At 44.0% G+C, this 17,974-nt stretch overlaps 1 protein-coding gene and 1 long non-coding RNA gene across 4 annotated transcripts in view; one reads left to right on the top strand and one right to left on the bottom strand.

Moving 5' to 3' along the window:
- Nucleotides 1-17,974, bottom strand: part of AGBL1 (AGBL carboxypeptidase 1) — a 618,212-nt gene that overhangs the window by 556,319 nt on the left and 43,919 nt on the right. For all 3 annotated transcript variants that reach the window (XM_045522553.2, XM_074353945.1, XM_045522552.2), the window contains exons 2-5: nucleotides 12,236-12,299; nucleotides 10,213-10,359; nucleotides 7,405-7,536; nucleotides 3,705-3,798 (exon numbers count right to left, since the gene is read on the bottom strand). In XM_045522553.2, coding sequence (XP_045378509.2) covers nucleotides 3,705-3,798; nucleotides 7,405-7,536; nucleotides 10,213-10,359; nucleotides 12,236-12,299 — 437 coding nt within the window. The remainder of the gene's footprint in view (nucleotides 1-3,704; nucleotides 3,799-7,404; nucleotides 7,537-10,212; nucleotides 10,360-12,235; nucleotides 12,300-17,974) is intronic.
- On the top strand, nucleotides 740-10,738 carry LOC141575213 (uncharacterized). Its single transcript, XR_012502613.1, has 3 exons — nucleotides 740-949; nucleotides 1,980-2,112; nucleotides 8,895-10,738. It is a non-coding gene; the product is annotated as an uncharacterized LOC141575213 (long non-coding RNA).

Genomic DNA, 17,974 nt, shown 5'->3' with positions numbered 1-17,974 from the left:
CACACAGATCAACATAGTACAGAGTTCAATCTGCTATCTGTTAAAAGAAAACATAAATCAAGCGCTGGAGGAGGGAAAAGTCCTTCTGTCTGCTGAGGTGAAGCGAGTACCTTAAGGTGGGGCCTGATGAATGAGGGCAGCGTCTAGCATTCAATAGGGCAGCGACGCCCTTCCAGGGGGAGGGACGCACACGAGCAAAGGCCTGGAGCAGGACAGGCAGCCCACATGCAGGGACAGCTGGCTGGACAGCTAGAGGTAAGAGGGGGAACAAAAGGTAAGGATGGAGATGGAGACTGGGACACAGTCTGAATGGCTCTGAGGTCAGGGCAGACCAGTCCAAGGGCTGCAGGAGCTGTCTAGGTCAGACAGAAACTGCTCAGACTTAAGCGATGGTCATGAGGGAACAGGTGCAAGCCAACACAGATCCATGACAGCCACAGCGTGCCAGCATGGTGGGTATCTGGGAAGTGAGGGAGGCCTGGGAGAGCCGCCTCCCCTGGGAACGAGGGCTGGCCCAAGGCCCCGGAGGGTGAGTGACATTGCTCTGCAGGCCCCTTTTTCTCTAGAAGGTGTGCAGTTCGTGCCTCTGTCATAAATCTTGCCCTGAGTACTATCTGGAGACAGGTTTTTATTGGAGGACAGCTGCACAACTAATTTTAGGTTTGTGCTAGAGAAGTAGGGCAGGGTGAACCTCCAGGGCGAGGAGGAGTCGTGGTGACACAACGCCGGGCATCTGCTCCAACCGAGGCCCCAGAATAGCTCTCCCAGAGCTTGCTGGCATCTGGAGGATGATGCTCAGGAGGGCTATTCAAGTTCCCTGACTTGTTACCCCGTCCCCTTCCTGAAAGACCCCCGCAAAGCCACAGCTCCTGGCATCCAAGTGGAGCTGCGTGGGACTCAGCGGGGAACATCCACGTTACTGTTTGGGAGATGGAGTGCTTGGGAGAAGGTGAGCAGTGGCAGAAACTCCCCATCTGTATGTTTTCCTCTGGCTTTGCTGCCTGACTGGAAGCAGGCGGCCAAGGGTCCAACAGCATTTATATTAATAATCATGGAGAATATCAGAGCCCATCAAAGCTTCCAAGAATTTTGCACATGATTCCTTAATGTCCACAACAAACCTAGGAGGTAGGACTTGAGATTCACACACTTTCAGTTCGGGCAAGAAAAAAATAAACGACTCGCCAAGGAATGAGCTAGAAAGAGGACTACAGGGCAGGTCTTCTGATTTTAGCACCTTTGTTCTAGTCATGCTGCTGGAGGCTGGGGGTCGGGCAGCTCTGGGAAAGAATTCAAACGCAGAGGGAACCGACACTTACTTAGGCCTTGAGAGGAAATGGCCATTCGATGGAGGAGAAGGACTCCCCTCTCATTAAGCAAATTGGTCCATGAGTATGTGCGTTTGGACCGTAACCGAAATTTAAACAAACTTTAACTGCTTATGATTGTTTTACATACGGTGGTTGAGAAATAAAACGCTGGGAAGAGACTGTGTAAGGCACTCCAGTGGTAGTTTAAGAGCTGAGGCTCACGTACCAGACAGGGTTTAAACCCCAGCTCTTTCGCTTAAGTCCCAGCATGCTCCTTAACTTCTCTCAGCTTCAAGTTTTGTCCCCTGTAAAACCGGGGACAGTAATAGCACCTGCCTCGCAGAGGAGAGGAGAGGATCAAACGAGATAATGCATGCTTGGAGCTTAGCACGGGGCAGAGCGCATAATAAACGCCACGGCAATGACAGCTATATTGAAACGAGTGCTGAAAAAGCCTCTCCTCCACGGGGGTTTGGTTTTAATTTGGCATTTGGAACAAGAAGGGGAATCATCTTGCCTAACTTTTACAGAACAGACCAGAAAAGCAGAAAGAGGCCTGAGGTCCTTTTGTCATTGGAAACATCCACCCCTGTTGATCCCTGGCGTTACTTCCCCATTTTCCCGTAACACCTTGATCAGATCCGTGCATGAATTTTACCCCTTTTGCAGGAGAAAAAGAGCAGCAGAGACGACCGATGGAAGGAGGCCTCTGTGCTTGGTTGCTTACTACCCCCATTTCGACCTGAAAAGGGGAGACAATAAAAGTTATCAGGACCCCAGGAAGGAAGAGCCTAGTGCCAAGGTAAGCTGGGAAGGTCTTGCCTCTAGAAGCCTCCAAACAGCATGGTGCCCGAGCGAGTATTGAGTGAGCCTGGTATGTGGGTGGGCCCCAGACATGTCGCTAGATTCTCACGTGATATAGGGGAAGCGACCACATATTCCAAAGAGATCAACTGAAACAGCCACCGATTAGAAGAAGTCCCGTGACTAGGGCAAGAAGATACAGTTCATGGATTGCTGACCAAAGGACTTAAAACTACAGATGTCGGCAGCGAAGGCCTACACACAATGATTAAAAACCAGAAATATCCAAATCAAACATATTCAACTAGAATAATGGAAGTTGAAGAGGGAAATAAAGTATAATTACAGAAAAATCAGGAAAGTCCAATTTTTTGTCACTGAGTTTGTGCCTCTGAAGTTTTATACTTGCTAGATGAGGGTCCCTTGCTAGAATTTAGTTGAATCCCATTTTGTGATATGTTTGCACTTCAGAGAAGGGAGTCTCCAAAGAAACACAGTTCCCCTAGCCAAATAGGGTTTGGAAAAGGGCATACATTGCATACCCATCTTGAGATCCTGAACATGTGTTGGCTTTACAAAGGCTCTGAGAAGTCTTACAGTAAAGAAATGTACCCAACTTTGTTTAACCCAGTACTTCTCAATTTATTTGATGAGGATTTTTTTTTTTAACTGAGATATAATGTTTTTCACTCTGGGAAATGCTGGTGTAGAGAGCTGCAGGTGAGAATGGATGAGAATGGCATTACTGCGGGGACCCAAGAGAAAAATAATCAGGTGGAACCGGAGCCTAAGATTGATGCTGGGATGCGGAAAATATCATGGCTGGGCATGGAAATGCTACTTTGCCAAACGACCCCATATATCTTGGAAATTGGCTGAATTTTTTCCAATATTCTTTCAAGGTCCTCGCTGAGTCACTCCCATAAATGATGGATCTTAATGGTTCCAAATATCTCCAAAGCCTTCGTGTCTAACCACCTCCCTTTTTAAGTTTGTGATTCACCTGCACTCCAGTAGGCAGCACCGGAGATGATGGGCTGAGGTTTCACTTTCCAATCATAAAAAATACATCTCAACCCTAGCACACAATCAGAATTTCCTATCAGAAATGTAACTGACTGACTCTTCAGAGACCCTGAGAATATCGCTTTTCCCTGTCATTTCCGGACTGTCTTTTATGGACAAAACTCACTATAGTAGAGTCGCTGTGATTAAAAAAGATAGCTGAAGGCTTCAGGCAAAAACAAACAAACCAACGTGGGCTTTTGAGTCAGACAGATCTGGATTTAAATCCCAGCTCTGCCTTTTCCTGGCATTGTGATGTTGAATAAGATCCTCTCCACATTTTAGTTTCCTCATCTGAAAATAAGGGTGATATGACACCTTTTGGGGGCGGCTGTGAAGACCAGGGGAAATGATGGATGGGTGGGGAGGGATGCGAGCTGAGGTAGAATGTAGTCATTACACCCTATCAGCAAGGGGGAAGTCGTCACTAAGTGAACCGGAAGCACCAGGAGAATACCTATGAGGCCATCTCCATCTCCGTACCTATTACAAACAGGGCAAAAGTACTAAAAAAGTGCTGTGTACCTGATTATTTGGGTGCGCTTCTGGGTGTAAGGGGTGATGACCTTGAGAAGCAGTTCCATCGCTCCGTTAATTCCCAGCATGGCTCCCGTGGTGACTAAGAAAGACAGAAGCACAGTAGTAACTGTCCCATCTGAACCAAGCATTGTTTTCAGCCTTTCAGAGGGAGCCTAAAAGACAGGGGAGGCCCAGCAGTGTCCTTGCCAAAGGCAATGTAAAAGCAGAGAATCTCTATGGTCTTTTATCCCTGGCTTGGAAGTAAAGATCGTTTGAAAAGTACACATTATCTTCTTATGTTTTGCATTTTTCTGATGGCCCATTGCCTTACTCCATTGTATTTTTAATCAGATAGTCAGGGCAACTGCCAAGCAGAAGATATTTCTGTAAGTAGATCTTTGGGTTTCTGGCAATGACTTCAATTCAAGGAGTTTCACCCACCGCGAACATTCCATATGATACATATGTGCATACAGGCAGACATGCATGTACGCACAGACACAAAGACACACACACACACACATACACACACCAGTATTTACTTGCCAGTATCTTAAAAAAAATGAAAAATAAAAAACTTTCTTAGGCATATTGTGCTGTTTGGAGACTTCACAATGAAGAAAGTCGTAAGTGGATGGGTTAAGGATCAATACAACTCGGATTGACTGCTTTAAAACTTCAAGGGGCAACCTAATAAAGATGATAGTGCCCTTTCCAGTCCACCCTGGTTCCAAGTTTCCCTACAACTTTTGCACTTGGATCTCCCATCACTGAGGCTAAGACTTGACTATGCATTCATCTGGTAGAATGGCAAAGGAAGAATCAGTTAGTCCTGCTCAGAGGTAACTAGCAGAAATTTTTACCTTTTCTGCCCAATTGGATGGTTATGAAAACACAGCAATAGATCTGAATGACAGAAAGAGACTCCCAGGGGTGTCTGGTCAGCCCCAGTGACTTCGGGTATTTCAGGCACAAAACCTCTGGGTGTCACTCTCATCTTCAATGATGCCCAAGCCTCTCTGCAGTGTCCCCAGTACCTGACTCCACTCAGCTCACTTTAGGAAGAGCTCTGGTCATGTCCAAAAAATAAATAAATAAATAAATAAATAAATAAATAAATAAATAAATAAATAAATAAATAAATAGGAATCCACAGGATACAAAATAGAATCAGTTTGGCCAGAGGTAAAACTTTCAGTGGGAGACAGAAAAAAGGTTATCTTCCAAGGTGTGACTCTTTTCTTTCTTTCTGTGCTCTACTGTGGTAAAACAGAGACCTGGGAATGCCTTGTGCTTTGGGACAGCTTTGTTCCAGGAAATACGAGTGGGAACAAGGGGGTCATGGAGAAGCAAAGAGAGAGAAACAAGGGAGGCTTGGCGGATAAACGGAAAACTGAAGTCTCTTATATAGTTGGTCCCAGTCCAGTCCACCAGAGAGAGACTGAGGCTGATGTCTTTGCAATCACATGGAGCGCGTGTTCCTGGAAAACCCTCTCTGCATACGTCCCTCCTGAGGCTAGTATAGGCAGTAATTGCCTGGATCAAAATTCAGGGATTTGGCATCCTAGTCCTGCCCATCAATCTTCCCCTCTCACGGCTACTAACTCAGTCCTTACTTCTAAATTAGGAAAACATGCTGGAGCAAACTCCTGGCAAATAATTCTAGTATTAAGTAGAGTTAGGGAGGAAATAGTTTTAAGAGCACGAAGTCTAGCATGGAAGACTTCATTCAGGCTCATATTTGAGAGAAGATGACAATAAAAGAAAATTTAAATTCTTCCATGCTGGATGCCTGCCCAAGGTTAGACCTCTGGCAGCTTTCTAAACATCCCCATTGGCCATCAGAGTGCTGCCGAAGGGTTCACTGGCCATCACAGACCCGTTATGGTTCCAGCCAACTCCTTCTGCAGATGGGAGCTGTTTAGAAAACTTGCTGGAACAGTCAACAGTGGCTACCAGTTCACCATAGAGACAGAAATCCATGCGCTTTGTGAACTCCTCTTGTCTCTCATCAGTAAAGTCAATGTATAGAGAGCAATAGTATATATATTTTTAATATCTTATGAAATAGTTGGTACAATAAATAGAGTCTTAAAATATGAGACAAATGGCCACATCTTTATACCCACAGACAAATCTCAGCATTTTCCGGAGCTCCCTGCTAAAGGAATTCTTCAAGATCTCTATAACCAATGTATATAATAAGGAGGGTAAGTTATTCAGCTTAATTATTCTCAAGGAAACCAAAATAAAATACTTCAAATCTCGTGCTGCTGGCAAGCTCCCAGTGGGGGTGACACACTTCCTGGCTACTCATTAATGAGCACTGTCCTTTACACAAAGCCAAAGCTTCTCACTTAGATTTTCCTCTATTAGAGCTGAGTTTGGACACAGTTTCAGCCTCTCTCAAATATTCTCTGATTTTCTGGTCAACATATATGAGTGTGGGTGGAGGTTCCATCTGTGAAGATGGAGTTAAGCCTCTTGTTTCATTATTCCCTAGAGATATTTTCTTTTTCTGGGTCCTCCATGATTGTTAATGGAATTAACCAGTAAAATATGTCCCTGCTAACTATTTTGGTAGTTCTGAGGATAGTTAGGGGGAAAGGTTACCTATCTATGCCCTTTATGTGTGCCCTTCCTATTACTTCAAAGGACTATGGGAAAAGAGGAGAGGAGAGGAGAGACGCTAACAATTATTGACCATCTACTACATGACAAGTTTACCCATGAACATTATCTTACTTATCCCATCCACCAAGTCTGCAAGCTCTCATTACAACTATAATTTTACCAAGGAAGAAACTGAGGTTAAACAGGTTAAGAGCCCATGTCATATGACTCTAAAGAAATGAAGTCAGAGTGAAGCCCAGGTCTTCTTGGCTCTAGGTTCATGTTCTTTCCTCTAGAGAGCATTACATCTAAGTAACTGCCACTTTCATTCTGCAGGAAAGGGCCTCAGAAAGGAGAAATAAAAGGCTGTGCTCATTATATGTGAAATAGGTGGTATTGAATCTAATCTATTAGTAAGAATCATCTCCATAAGGAGAGTGGAATAAACACGAGTTTTGCAGTTAGAAACTCAGCCCTCATGACTTATCTGTATGATTCAAGCAATTACTTTACTCTTCTAAGCTTCATTTTCTTTTTCTTAGCTAGGAAATGGTCAGTCTAAATACAGGATTGTTATGATAATCAGAAATAATCCAAATCAGGAGATGGCAAATAACATCAGCCCACGTGCTATGAGCTATCTAATTACCTGAAGGACTACATTGAGAAGTCCTGCGAGATAAATTTCGTAAAGGATGTTGTGATCCATGAGCGACTTCAGGGACACAGTGGGGAGATTTGTGATGTGAGGGTCACTCTCGACAGGTGTAACACATCACACTGCGCTTTGAATATAAGGACTGAATAAAGTCTGCCCTCCTGCCATAGGTCTTTTAGAGTCCTATAATGCGTAACACGGAACTCTAACTTCAGGAACAGGCTCAAGAGTTCTGCATGGCGGAAGAGGAGATAAAAAATGACATCTCACCTCCACAGCGTCTAGAACACGAGGCTCTTCATGGTTTATTTATCTTGTTGGGACTATGTTGGTCTTCCACCCATGCCCTCCTTCCAACCATGACCCCAAATGGTTTCCAAGTGTCCCAGCCCAGGTCTGGAATTCACCCCAGAGAGGCACAAGTGAGTTGCTTACCACTAGAGGCAAACACACGCAGAACCCAGAGACAGTGGAGGAGGTTCTGGCTGTGGGACACGTTTTTCCTGGCCAGAATCAATGTCACATCAAGTGCTTCCAATTCCAGTGCCTTCTGTCCAAACTTTTTATCTGTGAACACAAATCAATCCATCTTAGTTGTGTTTCACTTTAATTCTGAAGGCTGTATGATGTGCGGGGGAGAGGAAGGCAAAGATGATGGAGGGCAGAGGATATTAGAGCCAATGAGACTTTTCAGATCTACTAGAAAGTACTACTAAGAATGTTCCCATTGGAACCAGATGGCTGAGAAGAGCTAATTCAGGGTATACATATGGTCCACTATTCTGCAAGTAATATTTACATGAAGCCTTGTGGCTTGTATGACTTGCATCCCCCATATGTAAGGATGTTTCTGGTCGTCCTCAAACATGAGCTACAGTTTAGTTGGGTATAATTTTTTCCCTTTAAAACAGTTCTAGACTTAGGACACTTAAGTTACATAACATTCAAATACAACGTGTGGACTTCGATTGGATCCTTCTCTGAATATATTTACAAAAGACATGATGGGAAAATTTGACTATATGTTATGCATGCATTTTTGTGTGTCTGTGTTTTGTTTGTTTTTTAGGACTGAATTTTTTTTTTATTGAGTTATAGTCAGTTTACAATGTTGCATCAATTTCCAGTGCAAAGCACAATTTTTCAGTTATATATTTGAACATGCTTATGTTCTTTGTCACATTCTATGCATGCATTGTTAATTTTGTTAGGTTTGTAATCATGGCATTGTGATTACATAGGAAAATGTCTCTTTTCACAGGAATGCATTCAGAAGTATTTAGGAGCAAAATGCTACCTGTAATTTTCCTTAGACTATTTCAAATAAAAATAAATAGGTGAAGGAAATGTGGTAAAATGTTAGTAATGGTTAAATCTAAGCGATAGGTATATAAGAGGTCATCTTTCTATATGTAGAGAACTTTCTAATAAAAAGTGAAAACATAATTTAAGGAAATAAAATTTTCTCTCTAAATATCTCTAAATTATTGATCCAAATAACCTGATATTCAGTGCTGTAGGTAAGTCATTATTATTTTAATAATTAGTAAATAAGCATAAAAAATAAAGAGAAAGTACCTTTTATTCTATGTTCCTGGCTCCCACTAGGATAACAGGTGACTATGCCACCTGTCACATTTGTTTGTGTCCTTTCCAAAGCACAATGCCCAAATCGTAATGTTTGTGTTTGCAGGAATTCAACCACTGTCAGATTCATCACGGGTGGAAATGACTGAATCAGAGACAATGCCCTAAACCTGGTTTGCTAATGTTTACCTCTGGGCCAAAGGACACCAGCAAAGAGATTGTGACTAACTCACATGACCCATTCCCTTTATCAGAAAAAAAAAAGAGAGAGAGAGAGAGAGAGAGGTATCTATCTGGCTCCACTCATGAACACCCAGTCTCGTTTGTGTTCTCTTCAGGTCAGCCCCTGACAGCTTGAATGCCAACATCAAGAATGACAATCTTTGATGGCAGAAGCTGCGGCGACATAATTATGTCAACAGTAATATCAAGGCCCATGGCTTGGAAATCACTGCGCCGGTTCATCACTCATCTCTTTTGTGAAACCTTGTCTGCCAGGCCACTGGCCCCACTGCTCAGCGGTTAACATACAACCTTGCTGTATCCTCGCAGCAACTCGAGAATTAAGTGCTGAGACCTGCATTTTGTAGCTGAGAGCCCAGTGGTAACTTGCCCAAGGTCACACTGCTAGTAAGTGTCAGAGCCAGGCCTGAAACCCAGACCTGACCTCCCAGCTTGTGCCACTAACAATCGGGATGTATATCATGTCTCTTGCATCTTTTCCTGGAGTTCACACAACCCACTCTTTGCTTTGCTGACTTCTTCCCATCCTTCAGGTTTGGGCTCAAATGTCACCTCTCTCTGACCACATCATCTTAGAGGAACATCACCCTTTCTTTTCCTTCCAGCTGCCATCTAGTTAATTACTATTGTTTGCTATCACCTAGTTAATTGTCTACTTCCTGCCCTTCCCCTCTTGCGTGTAAGTTCCTTAAGACCAGACCTCCTTATCTGTCCTGGTCACCATGATGTTCCCAGTGCCTAGAACAGCACACAACCCTGGGAGACGTGTGGTAAATATCTGTTGAACATCCAATGAATGGATTCTATTGGTTTTGTCTGGAAAGTGCTGACTGATGCCTGGGTTTCAGTTATTGTTTGTGAATGCTGAATGGACTCAAAGCAGAGATCCGAACATTGCGAGGAAAGAGGCCCCCAGAGCCCTCTGCCCTTGGTTGCTGCTGCCTGCGCTGAATAGCAAGGATCCACTTTTTGGAGGACGTGAGTTTCTTGACTGTGACCTCTGTAAGACTGCACACAATTGGGGCTTAACTGTTATGACTACTTTGCAATGTTTACAAGCATCCTGAGTGCCCAGACTTTTTCAACTGTGCTCCAAGACATTCTAGTGTTTTAGGGAGGTGTTTCAGGACCTTCTATGACCAAAGAGAAATGAGTATGGAGCTTAAGTGGAAAGAATTCCCCCCAGTCCCCTATATGCCTCAGGCCCCCCATAGTCCATGCCTGCTCTGGGTCCTGTCCTGAGCACCTCGGTAACTTGGATTTCTGGCATCTACGTACCTCTTCTTGGAGCTGGTCCTGTCATCACCACCAAGGTGTCTAGACCTCCCTGCTGCTTCCTCCCTGTTCCTCCCAAATTGCTCTCATGGTAACAACCCCCTTTTCACTCATCTTCAGGTCTAGGGGCGTGGGTACCTCGCAGGCCAACTTTGGCCAGCAGCCGGAAGAGGGGCAGGAGGATGTCATAGTCGGGAGAAGCCGTCCTCGCTGTGTCCACCAGGGTCTGCAGGAGGGCTTCGCTGCCTCCCTTGCTGATCATGTAGCGAATCCTCCGGTCTGTGCCTGAGAGGGGAAGCAGGGGAGCGATGAGCCTCAAATAACCACCCTCATTTCCTTGGAGCAGGAAGGAGACCTCACACCTAGAGATAGAGCAGGGATTGGCTCATTTCACCCCAGAAACCAAAATTGTGGAGTTCTTGAAGCAACTTTTATAAAGCTGTGCTCTTAAACAGACTCACAGACATAGAGAACAAACTTATGGTTACCAGGGGTTAAAGGGGGTGGGAAGGGATAAATTGGGAATTTGAAATTTGCACCTCTTGGGGAATGATAGAAATGTTACCCATCTTGATTGTGGTAATGGTTTCATTGGTGTATATATATCTATCAAAATTCATCAAATTGTACATCTGAAATATGTGTAGTTTACTGTACAGGAATCAGACCACAATAAAGGTGCTAAAAAAAATTAAATAAAATAAGGTTGTGCTCTTAGGTAAGGATCCAAGGTTGGAGGAGAAGGCATGAAATGGAGAATAATGGAATATTTAAGAACTTTCAGCAGCTGTAATAAACAGAGCCTAGGATTTGCTTTCCTTAGAACCTGTTGGGTCTCCATGTATGTGTGTACTTGTGTGTGCATGTACAGAAATATGCATACAGGCTTACATGTAATCATATACCTAGCTGAAGAGGGCTAAGTTTGAATCATCTGTAACAGGGGTGAGGTGATGGCTTACCTGGAATAATTTTATGGATGGTATTAACAGTAATTTGATGTTGGCCTTCAGTAACTGATTGGAGGAAAATATGGAGACAACCAGAGTAATGCCTTGACAAGCAGACATCTAATCATGTATCTAGGGAGTCTTGAAGAGGGTCTGGGGTTGGGATAAAGTATATTAGTCTTTCTACCTAAGAATAGTTTTAAACAGGGACCTCTTCCATCCTCCCCCAGGACAAGCTCAAAAGCAGTGATTACATTTCAACTTGGAAAGGGGCCCCAGGTGATTCTCTGTGCACTAGGCATGGTTAACCCAACCAAGATGGCCAACCGGGTGGGAGATTATCAGCAAAGAAGAGCCTCTATTTTTCATACTCTACTAAAGGAGCAATGATCAGTACCTCTATCAGAAGGGGAACCCGAGGGTTTCATTCTAGGAGTTCCAGACACTACTGGACAAAGTGAAGGTGGGACTATCTCAGAAGACAAGTGGGCACCTCACTCAGAAGAGTGAGTCACCTGGCATTGGAGGGCAGCACAACCTATGGAACAACCTCAGTATGAAGGGCCCCTTCCTCCTGAAACTGTCACCTGAGGCTCTGTGGCTTTGCGGTGACATTCATTTTGATATTGTCTGTTTGGTGCTAGTATGTCTAAGGCAATGTGGCTGGCTACATAGAAACGAAAACTCTGAGTGGATGTTGGAATGTCCAAGAAGCTGTGTTCTGCAAGACCCTCACATGGAAATGAGCAAATAGAGGCATGCGAACTCAGTTGATGCCAATGTAGTCAACTCTGTCGTCTTATCTCTGAAAACTTAATGGCTTACCACACTGCTAAGTCTAGCTCCTGCCTCATATTCCTGTCTCCACTTGACGTATGTAAGGGAGCTGCCAATACCTGGCTCTGTGCATAGGCCACGATGGGGGAAGAAGGGGAGGTCAGAGTAGAACCATGGAGGGCTGGAGGTCCTTAGCCTCAGACATGAGGTATCGTAGAACAGCCACCCAGAGTCTAATTCCCTCCTAAGTTTGGGTCACTGTCAGGTGGGTGACAAGACTGAAGAGCCCAAAGTACAAATGTCCCGTGGTGATTCTGCCTCTCATAGAAAACTTGAGCTGAAGCAAACCCCCAGGCCACATAGGCTCCTGGCAGACCCCACAGCTCCGGGCCGCCACATCCACAACAGGAGGGATGAGGGCGTGCTCTACTCACCAACAGAAAGCAGATCTCCGAGGACCTGGAGGATGGTCAGGATGGACTCTCTGTCGGAGCAGCTCTGCAATGAAAACAGAGGCAGCCGTCTTTAAGAAGGAAGGCAAGAGAAGGGAGGCGGCGTGGTCAGGGATGCCCACGGAAATGGCAGGACTGTGCTTCCTTCCACTGAGAAAGGCTTCCTGCGATGAGAAACGGTTGCAGGACTGCTCCTCAAATAATGACAGTGAGGGGCCCCACTGAGTTAAGGGTCCCAGGGCTTCTGCCTCCATATTTAACCCTCAGGATTCCTCTTTCAGGACCCCTTTTTACAGTAACATCAGCAAGATGCGTAAAAGGCTAAACAGTGATAATTTATGGGGAAACATCAAATGTAAAGGGGCTTCATGGGCCAGGGTAGCACTGTTCTTGCTTATTTCAGTAGGCTTGGATTATTTTTAAATCCAGGGCAGAGAGCAGAAGCAGAAACCCACCAAAGTGTTCTGATGGGAAGACTTCCCTGACTGACAAGGATGAATTCTGATTGTCTCGAGAGAGACCTAGGGTGGTCCCAGATCTCATTATATGGATGCTGTATGGGATCCTTACAATGCTTGACACTCTACCCTTGGACACACAGAAGAGAACACCGGGATTCAGAGGGAGGGGGGATTTGTTCAAGTGCTCTGTGCTGCTGACCCACAGAGCAAAGCCCCAAGTACAGCCCAGGCCAAGTTCCCAAAAATCGGCCAGTGATCTTTGCACTGTGATACGCTAATTTTTTTTAACTCTCAAGAACTTATTTATTTATCTACTAGTTGTAAGTTTGTACCCTTAAACACCATCTCCCAAATCCCCCACTCTCCGGCCCCTGGCAACCATCATTCTACACTGTTTTTGCATGTTCAGCTTTTTTCGAATTTACATCTCGGTGATATGATACAGTATTCATCTTTCTCTGTTTGACTTATTTCACTTCACAGAATGCCTTCAAGGTCCATCTGTGTTACTGCAAATGGCAGGATGTTCTTTTTCTCATGGCTGAATAATACTCCATTGCAGGTATATCCATCCTCTTTATCCATTCATCTGTTGACGGACACTTAGGTCACTTCCATAACTTGGCTGTTATGAAAAATGCTGCAGTGAACATGGGTGTGCTGATACCTCTTCAAGATACCGATTTCAATTCCTTTGGATATATAGCCAGGGGTCCTATCTTACATCACTCACAAAAATTAACTCAAAGTAGATCAAACATCTAAGTGTAAGACCTGAAACCATAAAACTCCTAGAAGAAACCATAGGGAAAAAAAAACTCCCTGACATTAGTCTCGGCAATGATTTCTTTGGTAAGATACTAAAAGCAAAGGCAAAACAAAATAAAATAAACAAGGGGGACTACATTACACTGAAGAGCTTTTGCACAGCAAGGGAAGCAATCAACAAATTGAAAAGGCAACAGAATGGGAGGAAATAGTCACAAACCATACATCTGATAAGGGACTAATAATATCCAAAATAGATTAAGAATTCATACAACACAATAACAAAAAAGCAAATAACCCAATTAAAAATGGGCAACAGACCTAAATAGACATTTTCCAAAGATATGCAAATGGCCAATAGGTGGATGAAAAGATGCTCAACATCACTAATCACCAGGGAAACACAAATCAAAACCACAATGAGATACGACCTAACATCTGCTACAATGGCTTTTATCAAAAAAACAAGGGAATATAGTACAGGGAACTATATTCAACATCTTGTAGTAACTTATGGTGAAAAAGAATATGGAAACAAATCTATGTGTTCATGTATGACTGAAGCATTGTGCTGTACACCAGAAATTGAACATTATAAACTGACTGTACTTCAATAAATATATATATACATACAAAACATTTTAAAAATAAAAATTTTTTTTAAAAGATAAATGCTGGCAAAGATGTGGAGAAAAGAGAACCTTGAAATGCTATTTTTCAGGTATGTTATTTGAGGCATAGCTTTAATCTTCCCGAAAGTCAGTCTCATATTCCTTATGTGCCTCAAAGACCTCAATAACTCACTGTTACATATAGGATAAGGTCATGGCTCACTAATAGGGCTTCCAAAGCTCCCCAAGATCTTGCCCTGCTTATCTCTCCAGCTTCATTATTCATTACAATACTGCTGCCCAAATGCATGCTTCAGCAACAGAGAGCTACTTATAACTTCCTGCTCAAACCATGTAATTTCTTGCCTCCGTACTTTTGATCATACTCTTCCCCCTTCCTAAAGCTTGATCAATGCCATCTCATCCTTCAAGTGCACTGTGGCTCCCACAAAATTCCCTGCCGGTTTGTGGTCTCCTCTGTCTTCATATCACTCTGTGCTCAGCTCTGACAGCATCCAGACCACATGGTATTGGCCTCAGGGTGCAACCTTGCCTCCCACTTCACCCCCACTAGATATTAATCCTTAAAGAAGGGACCAAGTTTTGTATATAAAAGTATTCCCAGCACCTGGGACAGGGGCTGTTCCAGGAAAGTGTGCAATAAATGTTTTTCAGAATGTAATCAAACCTAACCATAAAGAACTCCAAGGGAGCCATGAAGTCCAATACCACACCACCAAGGCAGAGTGGTGCTTACACTTTCCTCAATATCCAGGAAGTCACACTCTAAACTCCGAGCCAGGGCCAGGACTAGGGTGAGACCAGGGAGGCAACAGCTTGGGCAAAAATTTTAAAATTTAAAATGCAGTAATTAGGATAATATTTTCATGCTGTATTTTTACACATCAAGCAATCCAAACAAACAAACAAAAAAATCCATGATGAACAAATTACCAAAATTTAACACTTTAACTCCTCTTCCAGGTGTGATGAGACATCTGGGGATCCTTAGGCATTTGACATCTGCGCTTCCCCAGGAAAAGACTTGGGTTTGCTCTGAGATCTTCTCCACTGGGAGATCTGACCTAACAAGGGCAGGTTCAGTATGCATTTTACTGACGCCTCTCATCAGAGCTGCACTGGAAGTTAACAGAAGGCGTAACTCAAAGGGTTCTTCAAGTCCCCAGGTCTGAGCCATCCTCCAGCAAATGTCATTTGTATGTGTGCACCATGTCAGGGCTTCCTGTCCCTCCTTAGTCTCCCAAAACCTGGGGCATAGGAACCAAGGAGCAATGCAGCAACTGATCTATCATCCTGGGGAGTTCATTAGTCTTAGGTTCCAGTGTAGGGGAGGTTCCCCCACATCAACAAACAACACTCTGGACACCAGCTGGGTGTCCTACAAAGTCAACTCAGTACTCACGCTGACTACCCAGAGGGAACATCAGATTCCACAGGTTAAGGGTTCAGTCCTGCAAGATTGCCCTCCCCCACTTCAGATTCTACTGGCAAGTCCACACTGCTACCTGTACTTCTGACCAACTAACTAGTTATAAATCAGAGGTTCCAACAAGTCCCTCTAGCTCAGGATGCTAATCACAAGTCCAGGTCAAATTACCTGTGCTTCCAATCGACTGGCTGTAAATGAAAGGTTCCCACGACCTCCTCCTCCTTGGGTTTGTTAAATCAGCCGATGGAACTCAGAGAAACACTTCACTTTCTAGATTGCAGGTTTATTATAAAATTATATAATTCAGGAACAGCCAGATGTAAAAGATGCACAGGGCAAGGGATGGGGAAAGGGCACAGAGCTTCCTTGCCCCCTCCGGGAGCATCACTCTTCCGGCATCTCCACATGTTCACTAACCTGGAAGCTCTCTGAACCCCATCCTTTCAGTTTTTATAGAGGTTTCTTTACATAGTCAATAGAGCCAACTTTGGGGTCTTCTACCTTCCCCAGAGGTGGGGGTGATTTGTAGGGTACTGGGGAGCCAGAACAACAGACTCAAAGTTCCAATCTTCTAATCACATGATTAATTCTCATGGCAACTGGCCTGCACCCTTAGTGGGTGTCCAAAGTCAACTCATTAACATATCAAAAGACAACCTTATTGCTTTCATCACTTAGGACATTCCAAGGCTTTTAGGAGCTCTGTGCCAGAAATGGGAGGAAGACCAAATATATATCCAAATATATGTTTCTTACTATAAATCACAATACCACAGCAGGACTCCAGGCCTTTGAAAGTGGACCCAAAGGTAGCTCACAGTAGCAAAGTCCCTGCAAAGGTGTCTCCGGTCAACACTGATGTTTCTGGATCCACCTGCAGGACCTCCCATAACTGCTCTTCTTTCTGAGAAGAGGGATGGGGATAAATGTTTAACAGCAAGGCTGTGCGATACATGTAACTTGTAAAATGTAAGACTCATTAGCTAATTGTGAATAATGAGGAAGGAAGAGGAGATGAAGAGATGAGAAAAAGAGGAAAGAGAAAAAGAAGAGAGGAAAACTGATAAAGTAGAAACTGATTGAAGAGGAATAAAAGATCCAAATTTAATTTTCTTTCATGCAATTATTCATGCACTCATCCCGCAAACATTCACCGGAGATCATCTCTGTTCCAGTCACCAGGCTGGGACACAAGTTGATGGAAACACCATCTGCTTCCTGGGGCTCCAGGCCTAGCAGAGGTGAGCAGCTGGCAGAGAGTTAAGACCCCAGGATGGGCAGGACTGTGATGAAGGTAAGCATCGATGCTAGAAGAATTCAGGGAAGGAGCATTTAACCCAGCCAGGTCCATGAGTGATAAATCTGAGAAACCTGGCAAAAAGGGAGCAGGGGGAGTGTTCCAGCCATGTTGTAGCCCTGCGTGCTCAGAGGAAAACATAATGAAACATGGCGATGCTGGGGGATGAGACTGCCTCCAGGATGAAGCAGATGGTGAAGGGAATTGCGAACGTCTGTAGGCAAGAGCTAGGTCTTCCTCATCTCTACATTCCTGTCTCCTAAGATCTGATAGCTCATCAATATAGTTTATTGAATTAATTTCTCAAGCTAAGGCATTGCCTGCTTTTAGTACAATGCCCACTAACACACCCCAAGAACAAGCATTGTCTTTTATGCTTCTGTTGTACCCGCCAGCAGGGATATAGATCTGGGCATATGGAATGTACTAAATCATCACCCCTAAATTGGTTTGACCCATGGCCAACACAATTGGCTGCACACACATGAGCTGTTTCTCTGTAATTGCTTCCAAGAAAACCGCATTTGTTTCCAGCATGGGGCAGCGGTGTGCTGACGGAGGACACACATCCTACTCTGCCCTGCTTGGGGAATGAGCAGTTCATCTGCTCTAAGTCTTTCTCCTTCTCCTACAACTGGTTTAGAAATGAGTGTGAGCCCAGATCTGGATAAGGAAACCTGAGTAGAAGTCTGCTAAGAGATTCCAGGAAGACTTTTCTCCAGGATTTTTTTTTTAAAAAAAAGAAAACATGAAAAGCAAAAACCCTCTCTTTCCTGTTTTTGGTCATTGTTGCATGAGGACAAGCCTCTAGGTCATCGATGACGTTAAGTCATCCAACCAACTCTGTGAAACTAACTACCTGTAGACTTTCAGATGCATGAAATAATAAATATTCTCACTTATAAAAGCCACTTTTGGTTGGGTAGTTTGTCATGAAGATGGACAATAGAACATGGTACACTTCCACATGCCTTCTTCCCAAGCGTTAGTCTTAATAAATAGGAAAGAAATTGATTTCACCAACTCTAAGGCCAGTCCACCAAGAGAACCCTGCCCTTCCACAGACACTAGAGAGACACTGTTGTCATACAGATGTTGAGTTCATAATGCTCTCACTCAGCTCTGAGTCATGAT

This window comes from Camelus bactrianus, chromosome 27, assembly GCF_048773025.1.
Source record: "Camelus bactrianus isolate YW-2024 breed Bactrian camel chromosome 27, ASM4877302v1, whole genome shotgun sequence".
NCBI lineage: Eukaryota > Metazoa > Chordata > Mammalia > Artiodactyla > Camelidae > Camelus > Camelus bactrianus.
The sequence above is the reverse complement of the archived record's forward strand: the minus strand, read 5'-3'. Positions and strand labels throughout refer to the sequence as shown.